At 43.2% G+C, this 20,993-nt stretch overlaps 1 protein-coding gene across 2 annotated transcripts in view; it reads left to right on the plus strand.

The window, feature by feature from the left end:
- Positions 1–8,254: 8,254 nt before the first annotated feature.
- Positions 8,255–20,993, plus strand: part of NOS3 (nitric oxide synthase 3) — a 91,130-nt gene continuing 78,391 nt past the window's right edge. Inside the window, exon 1 of one of the 2 annotated variants that reach the window (XM_075214242.1) lies at positions 8,255–8,341. In XM_075214242.1, the coding sequence (XP_075070343.1) occupies positions 8,307–8,341 (35 nt within the window). In that variant the 5' untranslated portion in view covers positions 8,255–8,306. Of the gene's footprint in view, positions 8,342–19,386; positions 19,588–20,993 lie in introns of those variants that run through there. The other variant, XM_075214240.1, reaches the window with a different exon arrangement.

Genomic DNA, 20,993 nt, shown 5'->3' on the forward strand with positions numbered 1-20,993 from the left:
AAGGACGTATGTACGTAGTCAGTGTACAGTAAGGGCGTATGCACGTAGTCAGTGTACAGTAAGGGCGTATGTACGTAGTCAGTGTACAGTAAGGACGTATGTACGTAGTCAGTGTACAGTAAGGGCGTATGCACGTAGTCAGTGTACAGTAAGGACGTATGCACGTAGTCAGTGTACAGTCAGGGTGTATGCACGTAGTCAGTGTACAGTAAGGGCGTATGCACGTAGTCAGTGTACAGTAAGGGCGTATGTACGTAGTCAGTGTACAGTAAGGATGTATGCACGTAGTCAGTGTACAGTAAGGGCGTATGCACGTAGTCAGTGTACAGTAAGGGCGTATGTACGTAGTCAGTGTGCAGTAAGGGCGTATGCACGTAGTCAGTGTACAGTAAGGACGTATGCACATAGTCAGTGTACAGTAAGGGTCTATGCACGTAGTCAGTGTACAGTAAGGGCGTATGCACGTAGTCAGTGTACAGTAAGGGCGTATGTACGTAGTCAGTGTACAGTAAGGGCGTATGTACGTAGTCAGTGTACAGTCAGGGCGTATGCACGTAGTCAGTGTACAGTCAGGGCGTATGCACGTAGTCAGTGTACAGTAAGGGCGTCCGATTTAAGCTCTGGGCATCTGTGTTGCACGTGATTTTTAGCCATATCACTTGTACCAGGTACAAGTCGGTGCAAGTGCTGAGTCATAGTGATGCCGGCTGTGTCATACTGGAAAATGTGTTTGCAATTAACAGCAACTATAAAAATGCATTTTATATACAGTAGACATTAATAACATTCTGATAAATTTATTTTAAAAAAATTAAGAACTTTTTTTAATGTAATTCTATTAATGACTATGGACCTGATTCATTAAGGATCTTAACTTAAGAAACTTCTTATTTCAGTCTCCTGGACAAAACCATGCTACAATGCAAGGGATGCAAATTAGTTTTCTGTTTTGCACATAAGTTAAATACAGATTTTTCATGTAACACACAAATACTTGATAGCTTATTTGTACACTGAAATTTAAAGTTGATATTTGTGTGCTACATGAAAAAACAGTCAGTATTTAACTTATGTGCAAGACAAAATAATAATTTGCACCCCTTGCATTGTAACATGGTTTTGTCCAGGAGACTGAAATAAGAACTGACTCAAGTTAAGATCCTTAATGAATCAGGCCCTATATTATTAAGAGCTGTTAATGTATTTAATATTTATTTTTTTCCGTCTGTGAGCTCTCCTGCATTGTGCGTATTCTGCAGTGTGTATTGCTTTTCAGATCCTTCTGTTGTTGTATACAGGTGTACCTGAGGGCATTTTCTGTCTGTTTTAATAAAAGCTCTGTGACAGGATGGACCACTTATGCCACCATCTGGTGTTGCTGGGAAAAGTGAAAGGATCCATGGGACAGGTAGAAGGGGGGAGGATGAAATGAGAGATTGGACTTCCTCACCCGTGGTAGGGCGGAAAAAGTATAGAAGTTGGTGGCTGTGGGGAGGGGAGGGTTGAATGTGGGGGGCGGAAGAATGAGTTGGGGGGATGGCGGAAGAGTGAGTGGAGGAGGAGATTTCAATTCAGATGGCCTCGATTTTAGAGGAGAAAAAGGAGGCAAAGTCAGTGGCAGTTATGGAGGATGGGAGGGGGGGGCAGGGGTGTGTTGAAGGTGGCGAAGAGGCAGCGGAGGTTAGAGGACTGGGAGGAGATGAGGGATTTAGGGATTTAAAGAAAGATTGTTTAGCGAGTGAGAGGGCAGAACTGAGAGGATAAACTTGAAGTGGAGGAAATCAGCCAGGGAACGAGATGTTCTCCAGTGGCGTTCAGCGGTTCAGGTGCATTTCTGGAGTAAATTTGGAGTGCCAGGGTTGGGGTTTGGAGCAGTGAAGATGGATGGAATGGGCAGAGGTGATCGCATCGAAACTGGAAGTGAGGGTGTGGTTGTAGAGGGAGGCCGCCTGATTGGGGCAGGCCTGGGTGGAAAGGGGAGAGAGGAGAGTTTCGAGAGAAGAGGACAGAATAACAGGATCAAGAGTCTCAAGGTTGTGTCTGGACTGGGTAGAATTGGGTGTTGGCAGGGGAGCAGGAGCGAGAATGAGAGGAGATGATGATCAGATAGTGGAAAGGGAGAAATGGAAAAGTCAGAAAGACTACATAGGTGTGAGAAGACAAGGTCTAGGGAGTGACCAAACCAGTGGGTAGAAGAAGAGGTCCATTGAGAGAGGCCAAGGGAAGAAGAAAGGGCTAGTTGCTTAATGGAAGCAGGATCGGTGGGATCGTCGATAGGGAAGTGGAAGTCCTCCAAGGATGATGTAGGGGAGGTCAGAGGAGAGGTGGTGGGAAATCCAGGCAGCAAAATTGTCAAGGAAAAGGGAGGTGGGACCAGGGGGGCGGTAGATGACAGTGACGCGGAGATGGATGGGGTAGAAGAGGGTTCAGGAGGAATGACTTGAAAACTGGAGGATAGGAAAATGCCCACTCCACCGCCTGGGTGGTCTCCAGGTACGGCGGAGTTGGATAAGGAGAGGCCACCATAGGAGAGAGCGGCAGGGGAGGCAGTGACGGAATTGGAGAGCCAGGTTTCAGTAATGGCAAGAAGGTTAAGAGAGTTAGATAAGAAGGAATGAAGTCATGGAAAGAGAGCAGTTTATTGCAACGGATCTAGCATTCCAGAGGGCACAGGAGAAAGGGAGGGAGGGAAGTAGAGAGATGGGAATAAGGTTGGCAAGGTTAGTGGAGCACAGTGGAGTGCAAGGACTAGAGCGCGAAGTGGGGCAAGGGGAGAGTGTGGGTATGGCACATGAACAGGGAGGCATGGTGAGGGGAGAGAGATGAGAGAGAGGAGGGAGAGTAGAGGAAGAAGCAGAGGGGACAGATAAGAAGTAAGGAATTAAGGGATGGAGAGAAAGTGGAGAGGAGGAGGGAAGGTGTCAGAGGGGAAAAAGAAGGGGGTTAGAGAGTGGCGGCAGGTGGGAAGCTGACTGTGAGTGAGGGGGCTGCAGGGAGCATGATGAGAGGAGACAAGAAGGACAGATGGAATATGAGAAGTGTCAGTTAACAGAGAGACAGCAGCAGAGAACAGGGGGAGTCAGAGAATTTGACAAAAACATAATGAAGTAAAATGAGTTAAAGTGGCTTAATATGAAAGTGAGAAAAGTTTGACGTCATGGCAAGCAGCGCAATATGAAATAGAACGGTATGAATGAAATGCAAATAGAGTAGAATAAAAATAAAAATGAATGAATGAAAAATGTAAATAAAAATAAGGCCTAGAAGTCAAGGACTACAGTAGAAACAGTGAAACAATAGATACAATACCAGATACATACAGTGACTTAAGGTGCAGACATAAGTATTATGCCAACCCAGGGAATGAAACAAAGTACATGGGAAAATGTCTGTGAAGTGCCAGGAGGAGCGGAGAGTCCATGGAAATTGTGTATCTCTGCCTAAGTTTGCCCCGGGCTATTCTGAATATTTGTACACACCTCCCAGCTTGGCTGCCTGTACTTTACCTGAGAGCACGAGGAGACTGATACCAGTCTGCTGACAGCAGGACACGGCTCAGAAACTCAGACACCTTCCACACAGGACAGAATCATGAGCTCTGTGTCACACCTCGCAGAAGGGAAGGGGTAAGATCCTCCGTCTCACTATACACCCATTTACCTACAGATCTCCTACCACATACAGACACCTATTTATCTTTACATCTCCTACCCTATACACCCACATATACAGACACCCATTTACCTATATATCTTGTACCCTATACCCACAAATGATAGCTTGTTCTAGAAACATACATAAATGTGAATCTGTCATTATTCCTGGAATTGAGGAGCAGTTGGCAGCGATTCGTACTGAATATAATAGAAATGTATTTACACATATGAAAATTTCGACCTGGTCCGTTCTCTCCAGGAGAAATTTGTCTGCTGTGAACTGATATAAAATAAACATTTGTTCATCAATGGGTTATGTCCAGGTTATAACTGAGGCAGATAAATACTGTCCTGGAACATCCCACCGGGATTATGTGAAATTCGTCCAATATGTAATATGTCAATACGGGATCAAATATATGTCCAGTAGGATGTACTATGCCAGAATCATGCCCAGTAAAATGTACCAATTAAAATTTAAATAAATTATGCCAGTAATAATACCCACATTCTTGTCGCCATTGACCAACTCTGAACTTTAATCCTAATCTAACTGTAACCTCTGCAAGAACTGTGCTCCGATCTGGTCCCAAAACAACTGTTTTTTCTCAGTAACCCTAAACTAACTGCACTCTCTAACGTAACCCCCAAATTACTTGTACTATCTACTGTTACCTCAAACTAACTGCACTCTCTAACGTAACCCCCAAATTACTTGTACTATCTACTGTTACCTCAAACTAACTGCACTCTCTAACGTAACCCCCAAATGACTTGTACTTTCTACTGTTACCTCAAACTAACTGCACTCTCTAACGTAACCCCCCAAATTACTTGTACTGTTACCTCGAACTAACTGCACTCTCTAACGTAACCCCCAAATGTCTTGTACTGTCTACTGTTACCTCATACTAACTGCACTCTCTAACGTAACCCCCAAATGACTTGTACTTTCTACTGTTACCTCAAACTAACTGCACTCTCTAACGTAACCCCCAAATTACTTGTACTGTCTACTGTTACCCCAAACTAACTGCACTCTCTAACGTAACCCCCAAATTACTTGTACTGTCTACTGTTACCCCAAACTAACTGCACTCTCTAACATAACCCCCAAATTATTTGTACTGTCTACTGTTACCCCAAACTAACTGCACTCTCTAATGTGTCCCCCAAATTACTTGTACTGTCTACTGTTACCCCAAACTAACTGCACTCTCTAACGTAACCCCCAAATGTCTTGTACTGTCTATTGTTACCCCAAACTAACTGCACTCTCTAACGTAACCCCCAAATTACTTGTACTGTCTACTGTTACCTCAAACTAACTGCACTCTCTAACGTAACCCCCCAAATTACTTGTACTGTCTACTGTTACCTCAAACTAACTGCACTCTCTAACGTAACCCCCAAATGTCTTGTACTGTCTACTGTTACCCCAAACTAACTGCACTCTCTAACGTAACCCCCAAATGTCTTGTACTGTCCACTGTTACCTCAAACTAACTGCACTCTCTAACGAATCCCCCAAATTACTTGTACTGTCTACTGTTACCCCAAACTAACTGCACTCTCTAACGTAACCCCCAAATTACTTGTACTGTCTACTGTTACTCCAAACTAACTGCACTCTCTAACATAACCCCCAAATTATTTGTACTGTCTACTGTTACCCCAAACTAACTGCACTCTCTAATGTGTTCCCCAAATTACTTGTACTGTCTACTGTTACCCCAAACTAACTGCACTCTCTAACGTAACCCCTAAATGTCTTGTACTGTCTACTGTTACCTCAAACTAACTGCACTCTCTAACATAACCCCCCAAATTACTTGTACTGTCTACTGTTACCTCGAACTAACTGCACTCTCTAACGTAACCCCCAAATTACTTGTACTGTCTACTGTTACCTCAAACTAACTGCACTCTCTAACATAACCCCCCAAATTACTTGTACTGTCTACTGTTACCTCGAACTAACTGCACTCTCTAACGTAACCCCCAAATTACTTGTACTGTCTACTGTTACCTCATACTAACTGCACTCTCTAACATAACCCCCATTTGTACACTGAAATTTAAAGTTGATATTTGTGTGCTACATGAAAAAACAGTCAGTATTTAACTTATGTGCAAGACAAAATAATAATTTGCACCCCTTGCATTGTAACATGGTTTTGTCCAGGAGACTGAAATAAGAACTGTCTCAAGTTAAGATCCTTAATGAATCAGGCCCTATATTATTAAGAGCTGTTAATGTATTTAATATTTATTTTTTTCCGTCTGTGAGCTCTCCTGCTTTGTGCGTATTCTGCAGTGTGTATTGCTTTTCAGATCCTTCTGTTGTTGTATACGGGTGTACCTGAGGGCATTTTCTGTCTGTTTTAATAAAAGCTCTGTGACAGGATGGACCACTTATGCCACCATCTGGTGTTGCTGGGAAAAGTGAAAGGATCCATGGGACAGGTAGAAGGGGGGAGGATGAAATGAGAAATTGGACTTCCTCACCCGTGGTAGGGCGGAAAAAGTATAGAAGTTGGTGGCTGTGGGGAGGGGAGGGTTGAATGTGGGGGGCGGAAGAATGAGTTGGGGGGATGGCGGAAGAGTGAGTGGAGGAGGAGATTTCAATTCAGATGGCCTCGATTTTAGAGGAGAAACAGGAGGCAAAGTCAGTGGCAGTTATGGAGGATGGGAGGGGGGGCAGGAGTGTGTTGAAGGTGGCGAAGAGGCAGCGGAGGTTAGAGGACTGGGAGGAGATGAGGGATTTAGGGATTTAAAGAAAGATTGTTTAGCGAGTGAGAGGGCAGAACTGAGAGGATAAACTTGAAGTGGAGGAAATCAGCCAGGGAACGAGATGTTCTCCAGTGGCGTTCAGCGGTTCAGGTGCATTTCTGGAGTAAATTTGGAGTGCCAGGGTTGGAGTTTGGAGCAGTGAAGATGGATGGAATGGGCAGAGGTGATCGCATCGAAACTGGAAGTGAGGGTGTGGTTGTAGAGGGAGGCCGCCTGATTGGGGCAGGCCTGGGTGGAAAGGGGAGAGAGGAGAGTTTCGAGAGAAGAGGACAGAATAACAGGATCAAGAGTCTCAAGGTTGTGTCTGGACTGGGTAGAATTGGGTGTTGGCAGGGGAGCAGGAGCGAGAATGAGAGGAGATGATGATCAGATAGTGGAAAGGGAGAAATGGAAAAGTCAGAAAGACTACATAGGTGTGAGAAGACAAGGTCTAGGGAGTGACCAAACCAGTGGGTAGAAGAAGAGGTCCATTGAGAGAGGCCAAGGGAAGAAGAAAGGGCTAGTTGCTTAATGGAAGCAGGATCGGTGGGATCGTCGATAGGGAAGTGGAAGTCCTCCAAGGATGATGTAGGGGAGGTCAGAGGAGAGGTGGTGGGAAATCCAGGCAGCAAAATTGTCAAGGAAAAGGGAGGTGGGACCAAGGGGGGCGGTAGATGACAGTGACGCGGAGATGGATGGGGTAGAAGAGGGTTCAGGAGGAATGACTTGAAAACTGGAGGATAGGAAAATGCCCACTCCACCGCCTGGGTGGTCTCCAGGTACGGCGGAGTTGGATAAGGAGAGGCCACCATAGGAGAGAGCGGCAGGGGAGGCAGTGACGGAATTGGAGAGCCAGGTTTCAGTAATGGCAAGAAGGTTAAGAGAGTTAGATAAGAAGGAATGAAGTCATGGAAAGAGAGCAGTTTATTGCAGACGGATCTAGCATTCCAGAGGGCACAGGAGAAAGGGAGGGAGGGAAGTAGAGAGATGGGAATAAGGTTGGCAAGGTTAGTGGAGCACAGTGGAGTGCAAGGACTAGAGCGCGAAGTGGGGCAAGGGGAGAGTGTGGGTATGGCACATGAACAGGGAGGCATGGTGAGGGGAGAGAGATGAGAGAGAGGAGGGAGAGGAGAGGAAGAAGCAGAGGGGACAGATAAGAAGTAAGGAATTAAGGGATGGAGAGAAAGTGGAGAGGAGGAGGGAAGGTGTCAGAGGGGAAAAAGAAGGGGGTTAGAGAGTGGCGGCAGGTGGGAAGCTGACTGTGAGTGAGGGGGCTGCAGGGAGCATGATGAGAGGAGACAAGAAGGACAGATGGAATATGAGAAGTGTCAGTTAACAGAGAGACAGCAGCAGAGAACAGGGGGAGTCAGAGAATTTGACAAAAACATAATGAAGTAAAATGAGTTAAAGTGGCTTAATATGAAAGTGAGAAAAGTTTGACGTCATGGCAAGCAGCGCAATATGAAATAGAACGGTATGAATGAAATGCAAATAGAGTAGAATAAAAATAAAAATGAATGAATGAAAAATGTAAATAAAAATAAGGCCTAGAAGTCAAGGACTACAGTAGAAACAGTGAAACAATAGATACAATACCAGATACATACAGTGACTTAAGGTGCAGACATAAGTATTATGCCAACCCAGGGAATGAAACAAAGTACATGGGAAAATGTCTGTGAAGTGCCAGGAGGAGCGGAGAGTCCATGGAAATTGTGTATCTCTGCCTAAGTTTGCCCCGGGCTATTCTGAATATTTGTACACACCTCCCAGCTTGGCTGCCTGTACTTTACCTGAGAGCACGAGGAGACTGATACCAGTCTGCTGACAGCAGGACACGGCTCAGAAACTCAGACACCTTCCACACAGGACAGAATCATGAGCTCTGTGTCACACCTCGCAGAAGGGAAGGGGTAAGATCCTCCGTCTCACTATACACCCATTTACCTACAGATCTCCTACCACATACAGACACCTATTTATCTTTACATCTCCTACCCTATACACCCACATATACAGACACCCATTTACCTATATATCTTGTACCCTATACCCACAAATGATAGCTTGTTCTAGAAACATACATAAATGTGAATCTGTCATTATTCCTGGAATTGAGGAGCAGTTGGCAGCGATTCGTACTGAATATAATAGAAATGTATTTACACATATGAAAATTTCGACCTGGTCCGTTCTCTCCAGGAGAAATTTGTCTGCTGTGAACTGATATAAAATAAACATTTGTTCATCAATGGGTTATGTCCAGGTTATAACTGAGGCAGATAAATACTGTCCTGGAACATCCCACCGGGATTATGTGAAATTCGTCCAATATGTAATATGTCAATACGGGATCAAATATATGTCCAGTAGGATGTACTATGCCAGAATCATGCCCAGTAAAATGTACCAATTAAAATTTAAATAAATTATGCCAGTAATAATACCCACATTCTTGTCGCCATTGACCAACTCTGAACTTTAATCCTAATCTAACTGTAACCTCTGCAAGAACTGTCCTCCGATCTGGTCCCAAAACAACTGTTTTTTCTCAGTAACCCCAAACTAACTGCACTCTCTAACGTAACCCCCAAATTACTTGTACTATCTACTGTTACCTCAAACTAACTGCAGTCTCTAACGTAACCCCCCAAATTACTTGTACTGTTACCTCAAACTAACTGCACTCTCTAACGTAACCCCCAAATGACTTGTACTGTCTACTGTTACCTCATACTAACTGCACTCTCTAACGTAACCCCCAAATGACTTGTACTTTCTACTGTTACCTCAAACTAACTGCACTCTCTAACGTAACCCCCAAATTACTTGTACTGTCTACTGTTACCCCAAACTAACTGCACTCTCTAACGTAACCCCCAAATTACTTGTACTGTCTACTGTTACCCCAAACTAACTGCACTCTCTAACATAACCCCCAAATTATTTATACTGTCTACTGTTACCCCAAACTAACTGCACTCTCTAATGTGTCCCCCAAATTACTTGTACTGTCTACTGTTACCCCAAACTAACTGCACTCTCTAACGTAACCCCCAAATGTCTTGTACTGTCTACTGTTACCCCAAACTAACTGCACTCTCTAACGTAACCCCCAAATGTCTTGTACTGTCCACTGTTACCTCAAACTAACTGCACTCTCTAATGTGTCCCCCAAATTACTTGAACTGTCTATTGTTACCCCAAACTAACTGCACTCTCTAACGTAACCCCCAAATTACTTGTACTGTCTACTGTTACCTCAAACTAACTGCACTCTCTAACGTAACCCCCCAAATTACTTGTACTGTCTACTGTTACCTCAAACTAACTGCACTCTCTAACGTAACCCCCAAATTACTTGTACTGTCTACTGTTACCTCAAACTAACTGCACTCCATAACTATTCCCAAAATTACTTGTACTGTCTACTGTTACCTCAAACTAACTGCACTCTCTAACGTAACCCCCAAATTACTTGTACTGTCTACTGTTACCCCAAACTAACTGCACTCTCTAATGTGTCCCCCAAATTACTTGTACTGTCTACTGTTACCCCAAACTAACTGCACTCTCTAACGTAACCCCTAAATGTCTTGTACTGTCTACTGTTACCTCAAACTAACTGCACTCTCTAACAGAACCCCCCAAATTACTTGTACTGTCTACTGTTACCTCGAACTAACTGCACTCTCTAACGTAACCCCCAAATTACTTGTACTGTCTACTGTTACCTCATACTAACTGCACTCTCTAACATAACCCCCAAATGACTTGTACTGTCTACTGTTACCTCAAACTAACAGCACTCTCTAATGTAACCCCAAATTACTTGTACTGTCTACTGTTATCCCAAACTAACTGCACTCTCTAACGTATCCCCCAAATTACTTGTACTGTCTACTGTTACCTCAAACTAACTGCACTCTCTAACGTAACCCCCAAATTACTTGTACTGTCTACTGTTACCTCAAACTAACTGCACTCTCTAACGTAACCCCCAAATGTCTTGTACTTTCTACTGTTACCTCAAACTAACTGCACTCTCTAACGTAACCCCCAAATGTCTTGTACTGTCTACTGTTACCTCAAACTAACTGCACTCTTTAACGTAACCCCCAAATGTCTTGTACTGTCTACTGTTATCTCATACTAACTGCACTCTATAACGAATCCCCCAAATTACTTGTGCTGTCTACTGTTACCTCAAACTAACTGCACTCTCTAACGTAACCCCCAAATTACTTGTACTGTCTACTGTTACCCCAAACTAACTGCACTCTCTAACGTATCCCCCAAATGTCTTGTACTGTCTACTGTTATCTCATACTAACTGCACTCTATAACGAATCCCCCAAATTACTTGTGCTGTCTACTGTTACCTCAAACTAACTGCACTCTCTTACGTAACCCCCAAATTACTTGTACTGTCTACTGTTACCCCAAACTAACTGCACTCTCTAACGTAACCCCCAAATTACTTGTACTGTCTACTGTTACCCCAAACTAACTGCACTCTCTAACCTAACCCCCAAATTACTTGTACTGTCTACTGTTACCCCAAACTAACTGCACTCTCTAACGTAACCCCCAAATGTCTTGTACTGTCTACTGTTACCCCAAACTAACTGCACTCTTTAACGTAACCCCCAAATGTCTTGTACTGTCTACTGTTACCCCAAACTAACTGCACTCTCTAACGTAACCCCCAAATGTCTTGTACTGTCTACTGTTACCTCAAACTAACTGCACTCTCTAACGAATCCCCCAAATTACTTGTACTGTCTACTGTTACCCCAAACTAACTGCACTCTCTAACGTAACCCCCAAATGTCTTGTACTGACTACTGTTACCTCAAACTAACTGAACTCTCTAACGTAACCCCCAAATTACTTGTACTGTCTACTGTTACCTCAAACTAACTGCACTCTCTAACGTAACCCCCCAAATTACTTGTACTGTCTACTGTTACCTCAAACTAACTGCACTCTCTAACGTAAGCCCCAAATTACTTGTACTGTTTACTGTTACCTCAAACTAACTGCACTCTCTAACATAACCCCTAAATTACTTGTACTGTCTACTGTTACCTCAAACTAACTGCACTCTCTAACGTAACCCCCAAATGACTTGTACTTTCTACTGTTACCTCATACTAACTGCACTCTCTAACGTAACCCCCAAATTACTTGTACTGTCTACTGTTACCTCAAACTAACAGCACTCTTTAATGTAACCCCAAATTACTTGTACTGTCTACTGTTATCCCAAACTAACTGCACTCTCTAACGTATCCCCCAATGTACTTGTACTGTCTATTGTTACCTCAAACTAACTGCACTCTCTAACGTAACCCCCAAATTACTTGTACTGTCTACTGTTACCCCAAACTAACTGCACTCTCTAACCTAACCCCCAAATTACTTGTACTGTCTACTGTTACCTCAAACTAACTGCACTCTTTAACGTAACCCCCAAATTACTTGTACTGTCTACTGTTACCTCAAACTAACAGCACTCTCTAACGTAACCCCAAATTACTTGTACTGTCTACTGTTACCCCAAACTAACTGCACTCTCTAACTATCCCCAAGTTACTTGTACTGTCTACTGTTACCTCAAACTAACTGCACTCTCTAATGTGTCCCCCAAATTACTTGTACTGTCTACTTTTACCCCAAACTAACTGCACTCTCTAACGTAACCCCCAAATGTATTGTACTGTCTACTGTTACCTCAAACTAACTGAACTCTCTAACCTAACCCCCAAATTACTTGTACTGTCTACTGTTACCTCAAACTAACTGCAATCTCTAACGTAACCCACAAATTACTTGTACTGTCTACTGTTACCTCAAACTAACTACACTCTCTAACGTAACCCCCAAATGTCTTGTACTGTCTACTGTAACCTCAAACTAACTGCACTCTCTAACTATCCCCCAAATTACTTGTACTGTCTACTGTTACCTCAAACTAACTGCACTCTCTAATGTGTCCCCCAAATGACTTGTACTGTCTACTGTTACCCCAAACTAACTGCACTCTCTAACGTAACCCCCAAATTTCTTGTACTGTCTACTGTTACCTCATACTAACTGCACTCTATAACGAATCCCCCAAATTACTTGTGCTGTCTACTGTTACCCCTAACTAACTGCACTCTCTAATGTGTCCCCCAAATTAATTGTACTGTCTACTGTTACCCCAAACTAACTGCACTCTCTAACGTAACCCCCAAATGTCTTGTACTGTCTACTGTTACCTCATACTAACTGCACTCTCTAACGTAACCCCCAAATTACTTGTACTGTCTACTGTAACCTCAAACTAACTGCACTCTCTAACGTAACCCCCAAATGTCTGGTACTGTCTACTGTTTCCTCAAACTAACTGCACTCTCTAACGAATCCCCCAAATTACTTGTACTGTCTACTGTTACCTCAAACTAACTGCACTCTCTAACGTAACCCCCAAATTACTTGTACTGTCTACTGTTACCTCAAACTAACTGCACTCTCTAACGTAACCCCCAAATTACTTGTACTGTCTACTGTTACCTCAAACTAACTGCACTCTCTAACGTAACCCCCCAATTACTTGTACTGTCTACTGTAACCTCAAACTAACTGCAATCTCTAACGTAACCCCCAAATTACTTGTACTGTCTACTGTTACCTCAAACTAACTGCACTCTCTAACCTAACCCCCAAATTACTTGTACTGTCTACTGTTACCTCATACTAACTGCACTCTCTAACGTAACCCCCAAATGTCTTGTACTGTCTACTGTAACCTCAAACTAACTGCACTCTCTAACTATCCCCCAAATTACTTGTAATGTCTACTGTTACCTCAAACTAACTGCACTCACTAACATAACCCCCAAATTACTTGTACTGTCTACTGTTACCTCAAACTAACTGCACTCTCTAATGTGTCCCCCAAATTACTTGTACTGTCTACTGTTACCCCATACTAACTGCACTCTCTAAAGTAACCCCCAAATGTCTTGTACTGTCTACTGTTACCTCAAACTAACTGCACTCTCTAACGTAACCCCAAATTACTTGTACTGTCTACTGTTACCTCAAACCAACTGCACTCTCTAACGTAACCCCCAAATTATTTGTACTGTCTACTGTTGCCTCAAACTAACTGCACTCTCTAGCGTAACTCCCAAATTACTTGTACTGTCTACTGTTACCTCAAACTAACTGCACTCTCTAATGTGTCCCCCAAATGTCTTGTACTGTCTACTGTTACCTCATACTAACTGCACTCTCTAACGTAACCCCCAAATGTCTTGTACTTTCTACTGTTACCTCAAACTAACTGCACTCTCTAACGTAACCCCCAAATGTCTGGTACTGTCTACTGTTTCCTCAAACTAACTGCACTCTCTAACGAATCCCCCAAATTACTTGTACTGTCTACTGTTACCTCAAACTAACTGCACTCTCTAACGTAACCCCCAAATTACTTGTACTGTCTACTGTTACCTCAAACTAACTGCACTCTCTAACGTAACCCCCCAATTACTTGTACTGTCTACTGTTACCTCATACTAACTGCACTCTCTAACGTAACCCCCAAATGTCTTGTACTGTCTACTGTAACCTCAAACTAACTGCACTCTCTAACGTAAACCCCAAATGTCTGGTACTGTCTACTGTTTCCTCAAACTAACTGCACTCTCTAACGAATCCCCCAAATTACTTGTACTGTCTACTGTTACCTCAAACTAACTGCACTCTCTAACGTAACCCCCAAATTACTTGTACTGTCTACTGTTACCTCAAACTAACTGCACTCTCTAACGTAACCCCCAAATTACTTGTACTGTCTACTGTTACCTCAAACTAACTGCACTCTCTAACGTAACCCCCCAATTACTTGTACTGTCTACTGTAACCTCAAACTAACTGCAATCTCTAACGTAACCCCCAAATTACTTGTACTGTCTACTGTTACCTCAAACTAACTGCACTCTCTAACCTAACCCCCAAATTACTTGTACTGTCTACTGTTACCTCATACTAACTGCACTCTCTAACGTAACCCCCAAATGTCTTGTACTGTCTACTGTAACCTCAAACTAACTGCACTCTCTAACTATCCCCCAAATTACTTGTAATGTCTACTGTTACCTCAAACTAACTGCACTCTCTAACATAACCCCCAAATTACTTGTACTGTCTACTGTTACCTCAAACTAACTGCACTCTCTAATGTGTCCCCCAAATTACTTGTACTGTCTACTGTTACCCCAAACTAACTGCACTCTCTAAAGTAACCCCCAAATGTCTTGTACTGTCTACTGTTACCTCAAACTAACTGCACTCTCTAACGTAACCCCAAATTACTTGTACTGTCTACTGTTACCTCAAACCAACTGCACTCTCTAACGTAACCCCCAAATTATTTGTACTGTCTACTGTTGCCTCAAACTAACTGCACTCTCTAGCGTAACTCCCAAATTACTTGTACTGTCTACTGTTACCTCAAACTAACTGCACTCTCTAACCTAACCCCCAAATTACTTGTACTGTCTACTGTTACCTCATACTAACTGCACTCTCTAACGTAACCCCCAAATGTCTTGTACTGTCTACTGTAACCTCAAACTAACTGCACTCTCTAACTATCCCCCAAATTACTTGTAATGTCTACTGTTACCTCAAACTAACTGCACTCTCTAACATAACCCCCAAATTACTTGTACTGTCTACTGTTACCTCAAACTAACTGCACTCTCTAATGTGTCCCCCAAATTACTTGTACTGTCTACTGTTACCCCAAACTAACTGCACTCTCTAAAGTAACCCCCAAATGTCTTGTACTGTCTACTGTTACCTCAAACTAACTGCACTCTCTAACGTAACCCCAAATTACTTGTACTGTCTACTGTTACCTCAAACCAACTGCACTCTCTAACGTAACCCCCAAATTATTTGTACTGTCTACTGTTGCCTCAAACTAACTGCACTCTCTAGCGTAACTCCCAAATTACTTGTACTGTCTACTGTTACCTCAAACTAACTGCACTCTCTAATGTGTCCCCCAAATGTCTTGTACTGTCTACTGTTACCTCATACTAACTGCACTCTATAACGAATCCCCCAAATTACTTGTGCTGTCTACTGTTACCCCTAACTAACTGCACTCTCTAATGTATCCCCCAAATTACTTGTACTGTCTACTGTTACCCCAAACTAACTGCACTCTCTAACGTAACCCCCAAATGTCTTGTACTGTTTACTGTTACCTCATACTAACTGCACTCTCTAACGTAACCCCCAAATGTCTTGTACTTTCTACTGTTACCTCAAACTAACTGCACTCTCTAACGTAACCCCCAAATTACTTGTACTGTCTACTGTTACCTCAAACTAACTGCACTCTCTAACGTAACCCCCCAATTACTTGTACTGTCTACTGTTACCTCAAACTAACTGCAATCTCTAACGTAACCCCCAAATTACTTGTACTGTCTACTGTTACCTCAAACTAACTGCACTCTCTAACCTAACCCCCAAATTACTTGTACTGTCTACTGTAACCTCAAACTAACTGCACTCTCTAACTATCCCCCAAATTACTTGTAATGTCTACTGTTACCTCAAACTAACTGCACTCTCTAACGTAACCCCCCAATTACTTGTACTGTCTACTGTTACCTTAAACTAACTGCACTCTCTAATGTGTCCCCCAAATTACTTGTACTGTCTACTGTTACCCCAAACTAACTGCACTCTCTAACGTAACCCCCAAATGTCTTGTACTTTCTACTGTTACCTCAAACTAACTGCACTCTCTAACGTAACCCCCAAATGTCTTGTACTGTCTACTGTTACCTCAAACTAACTGCACTCTCTAACGTAACCCCCAAATGTCTTGTACTGTCTACTGTTACCTCAAACTAACTGCACTCTCTAACGAATCCCCCAAATTACTTGTACTGTCTACTGTTACCCCAAACTAACTGCACTCTCTAACGTAACCCCCAAATGTCTTGTACTGTCTACTGTTACCTCAAACTAACTGCACTCTCTAACGTAACCCCCCAATTACTTGTACTGTCTACTGTTACCTCAAACTAACTGCACTCTCTAATGTGTCCCCCAAATTACTTGTACTGTCTACTGTTACCCCAAACTAACTGCACTCTCTAACGTAACCCCCAAATGTCTTCTACTGTCTACTGTTACCTCAAACTAACTGCACTCTCTAACGTAACCCCCAAATTACTTGTACTGTCTACTGTTACCTCAAACTAACTGCACTCTCTAACGTAACCCCCAAATGTCTTGTACTGTCTACTGTTACCTCAAACTAACTGCACTCTCTAAATTGTCCCCCAAATTACTTGTACTGTCTACTGTTACCTCAAACTAACTGCACTCTCTAACGAATCCCCCAAATTACTTGTACTGTCTACTGTTACCTCAAACTAACTGCACTCTCTAACGTAACCCCCAAATGTCTTGTACTGTCTACTGTTACCTCATACTAACTGCACTCTCTAACGTAACCCCCAAATGACATGTACTTTCTACTGTTACCTCAAACTAACTGCACTCTCTAACGTAACCCCCCAATTACTTGTACTGTCTACTGTTACCTCAAACTAACTGCACTCTCTAATGTGTCCCCCAAATTACTTGTACTGTCTACTGTTACCCCAAACTAACTGCACTCTCTAACGTAACCCCCAAATGTCTTGTACTTTCTACTGTTACCTCAAACTAACTGCACTCTCTAACATAACCCCCAAATGTCTTGTACTGTCTACTGTTACCTCAAACTAACTGCACTCTCTAACGAATCCCCCAAATTACTTGTACTGTCTACTGTTACCTCAAACTAACTGCACTCTCTAATGTAACCCCCCAAATTACTTGTACTGTTACCTCAAACTAACTGCACTCTCTAACGTAACCCCCAAATGTCTTGTACTGTCTACTGTTACCTCAAACTAACTGCACTCTCTAACGTAACCCCCCAAATTACTTGTACTGTTACCTCGAACTAACTGCACTCTCTAACGTAACCCCCAAATGTCTTGTACTGTCTACTGTTACCTCATACTAACTGCACTCTCTAACGTAACCCCCAAATGACTTGTACTTTCTACTGTTACCTCAAACTAACTGCACTCTCTAACATAACCCCCAAATTACTTGTACTGTCTACTGTTACCTCAAACTAACTGCACTCTCTAACGAATTCCCCAAATTACTTCAAAACCCCCAGATATACTTCATGGGGCCACATGTGTGACTCTTCAAAAGGGGCCGCACATTACACTTTGACATCCCCACTCATTCAAAAATGCACCCATATGCCCACCTGCAACAAAACTCCACCGCATAACACTCAGATCTGCAATTTGCTCTAAAGTAGCCCCAGATACATTCAAACCCCTTACTTGTCCCTCCCCCAACCACCAAGATCTCTCCAGAGACCTCTTCCCCTCACACACACACACACACTTATCTGCACAGCTGAAGCTGGCGAGGAAGATGGGAGAGGATGTAGACCAGAATGCACTGCACTAACTCCTCCCCCTCCTCTGATTTGCTGCACTAACTGCTCCCCCTCCTCTGATTTGCTGCACCAACTCCTCCCCCTCCTCTGATTGGCTGCACTAACTCCTCCCTCTCCTATGATTTGCTGCACTAATTCCGCCCCCTCCTCTGATTTGCTGCACTAACTGCTCCCCCTCCTCTGATTTGCTGCACTAACTCCTCCCTCTCCTATGATTTGCTGCACTAACTCCTCCCTCTCCTATGATTTGCTGCACTAACTCCTCCCTCTCCTATGATTTGCTGCACTAACTCCTCCCCCTCCTATGATTTGCTGCACTAACTCCTCCCTCTCCTATGATTTGCTGCAGTGTGCAGAGGAGGTCACATAAGGGAATCCAGCAGCTGTTTGCAGAGATTAAGTGAGATAGGGAGCAGCAGGCTGGGGGCCGCCCATCTCTGCTGTAATCCAGCCTCTCAATCTACTGTACATTCTAATCTAACTATAAACTGTACACTCTGCTGTAACCTAGTGAACGCTCTAATCTAAACCCAAAGTAAGAATACTGTTTACTGTATCACCTAACTATATTCTATTTTGTAAATATAAACTGTACTATGTGCTGTCCACAGTTTGGGTTTTAATTTACATTATACACACACATGAGGCTGTGCTGTATCTATATGTTTGTATCTCCATGGGGCAGACTGAAAATAAAATAACAAAGAAAGGTGCCTGGTGATAGTTGTAGAGTGACAGGCATCTGGCTAGTGCTACTTACTACTTTCACTATCCCACAATGCCTGTGAAAGTGCCAATGTGTCACTGCCCATTCTGTTACTATAAACTGCAGCACTTCCTTGTCACTACTGCACACACAACTGCAGAGAAGAAGGAGATGTTACCAGCTGAGCCAGTGCCATGAATCCCTCTATTTTTATTGTTCTTTAACTTCTAAATCTTTCCTGAAATATGTTTTTCGCATTCGGTAGATACAAATAATTTAAAGTTTGGTAAATTGAGAAAGTCGCTTCACCCGTCTGCTGAAATATTTCCCAACTCAACGTACGGTGTTATAATTTCCTGATAATATCACAGTACTGGGGTGTCGTTCTTATGGGAAAGTATTATATTCTTAGCATGCCGCTGGCACTTATCACGTTGTTTCATACAATGTAAATAATATTTACTATGCCACCACTCTGTGACCTGGCCTTGGCATCCCTCACTGGCACAGAATGGGTTAATAAGTGAATGGTGCTGGACAGTAAGATGTTGTAAGAGTTGTGTGGTGAGACAAGCAGAGAATGACACTGGTGCCCCCTCCTCCCTTCACACAGAGCAGGTCCACAGGATGACCGTCTAGGGGCCGGAGGGCAGTGACAGGGGGCTCCCACGTTTGGGAAGGGCTCCTCCTTAGCATTGTTATTTGGGGGAAAAGGAAAAGGCACTTCCTGTCTGAGAATCTTACTCTGCAGAGTTAGGGAGTGAGAGAGACCCAAGATAAATGGGTAACTCTGCCAACCGGCTGAAGGACCTGCACTCCCCTTTCTCCATAAGCTTCTGCCGTAAGGAGGGGGATTTGTGTGAAGAGGAGACGGTGGCGCTGACAGAGAAGGTGATCTCCAGGTGAGTCCACCTGTGTCACACGACCTGGATAGTATCAGGGAAATACTTGTGGCATGGCATGCATTACCAGGATCATATTCCTGTGTGTCTCAGCACATTGATTGTATTACAGCTTTACTTTATACTGGGACCCGGGGCAGAGGGTGATAGTTACCATTCTGCAGCCTTTTTATCCAGCTGATCTGGGTATTTGAGTATACACAATATTAGATAATATTAGGGTAAATGGACACATGAATTACCTGCTATGTGGCTGCGTTGCAATCAGTTCACACACACACTGCATGACTGCTGGATTTACTATAATAAGAGAAGTCCAATCAGGAGCGATGGTGTGTAGGACATAACGGGATCTCCTGCTCAGCCGTCCAGTGTTTCACATAACTGTCCTCAGCTCTCTCCTGCAGTCCATGTTTTCCAAATCTCCTAATAGGAGCACAGGTGTAGTAATCTATGACTATTCTGAAACAGCCATGTGTGCTAGTGATTATAACAGCAGTGATTCTGTGGGGAGATCAGAAAACCTGCCCTGTCTGGGATGAGTGAGGACAAGTTTACAACTACGATCTAAGATAATTCACCTGTGGTCAGGAAGCTATTTCACAAACTTGTTACTATGTAACGCTGTGTTTCCTATTTCCTCATTGTATACTGCTACAAAGTGTCCCTGCCAAGGAGTAATGAATGGCTAAATACTGCAGTCCTTGTTTAACCCTTGCAGTGTGTGTACATGTATACTGTATATACAGACTAATATATCCAAAAATCAAAATATACCTGAAGGATTGGAGAATATCTCAGGTAGCAGATGAATTATTTGTAACCAGAGATGTGAAATGAACCATATCTGCAGGTGGACATTGCAGTGTAACCGGGGTGTACTCTGTATTAGGGTGTCCTGGCCTCTCGCCCTACACACAATGGAGGCATTCTTCCAGGGCTGAGTCTACGTTTAGATTTCTTATGGTTTCTTGTTCATATTCTCTGTCTGTTTAATATGTTCCAAGTTATCAAGTCAGAGGAATTTGTAGCAAGAACAACACAAGTTACACCCCAGTAACGGCTCAAACATTTCTGTTTACTTGTACACAGAATTCCTGCAGCAGAGTGCACTATGTATTGTGTTATATGATGTATTATATTGTATATTGCATGGTGCACAGTGGTTAGCATTGCTGCCTCACAGCACTGGGGTCATGAGTGTAATTCCCTATCTGTGTGTAGTCTGTATGCTCTCCCCTTTGTTTCCCTGGGACCTCTATCCTGGTCTCATTATCACCCATTGGAGGATCCCTGGCCTGATACGGTGAACTAGGGGGTCTGATTTATCTGGGCATGTGTCTGCTAATATTGTGCCTATCGCACATAATATCACGTGGCCAGAACTGGCCCATAAACCACTAAAC

Source organism: Mixophyes fleayi, chromosome 5, assembly GCF_038048845.1.
Source record: "Mixophyes fleayi isolate aMixFle1 chromosome 5, aMixFle1.hap1, whole genome shotgun sequence".
Classification (NCBI taxonomy): Eukaryota; Metazoa; Chordata; class Amphibia; order Anura; family Limnodynastidae; genus Mixophyes; species Mixophyes fleayi.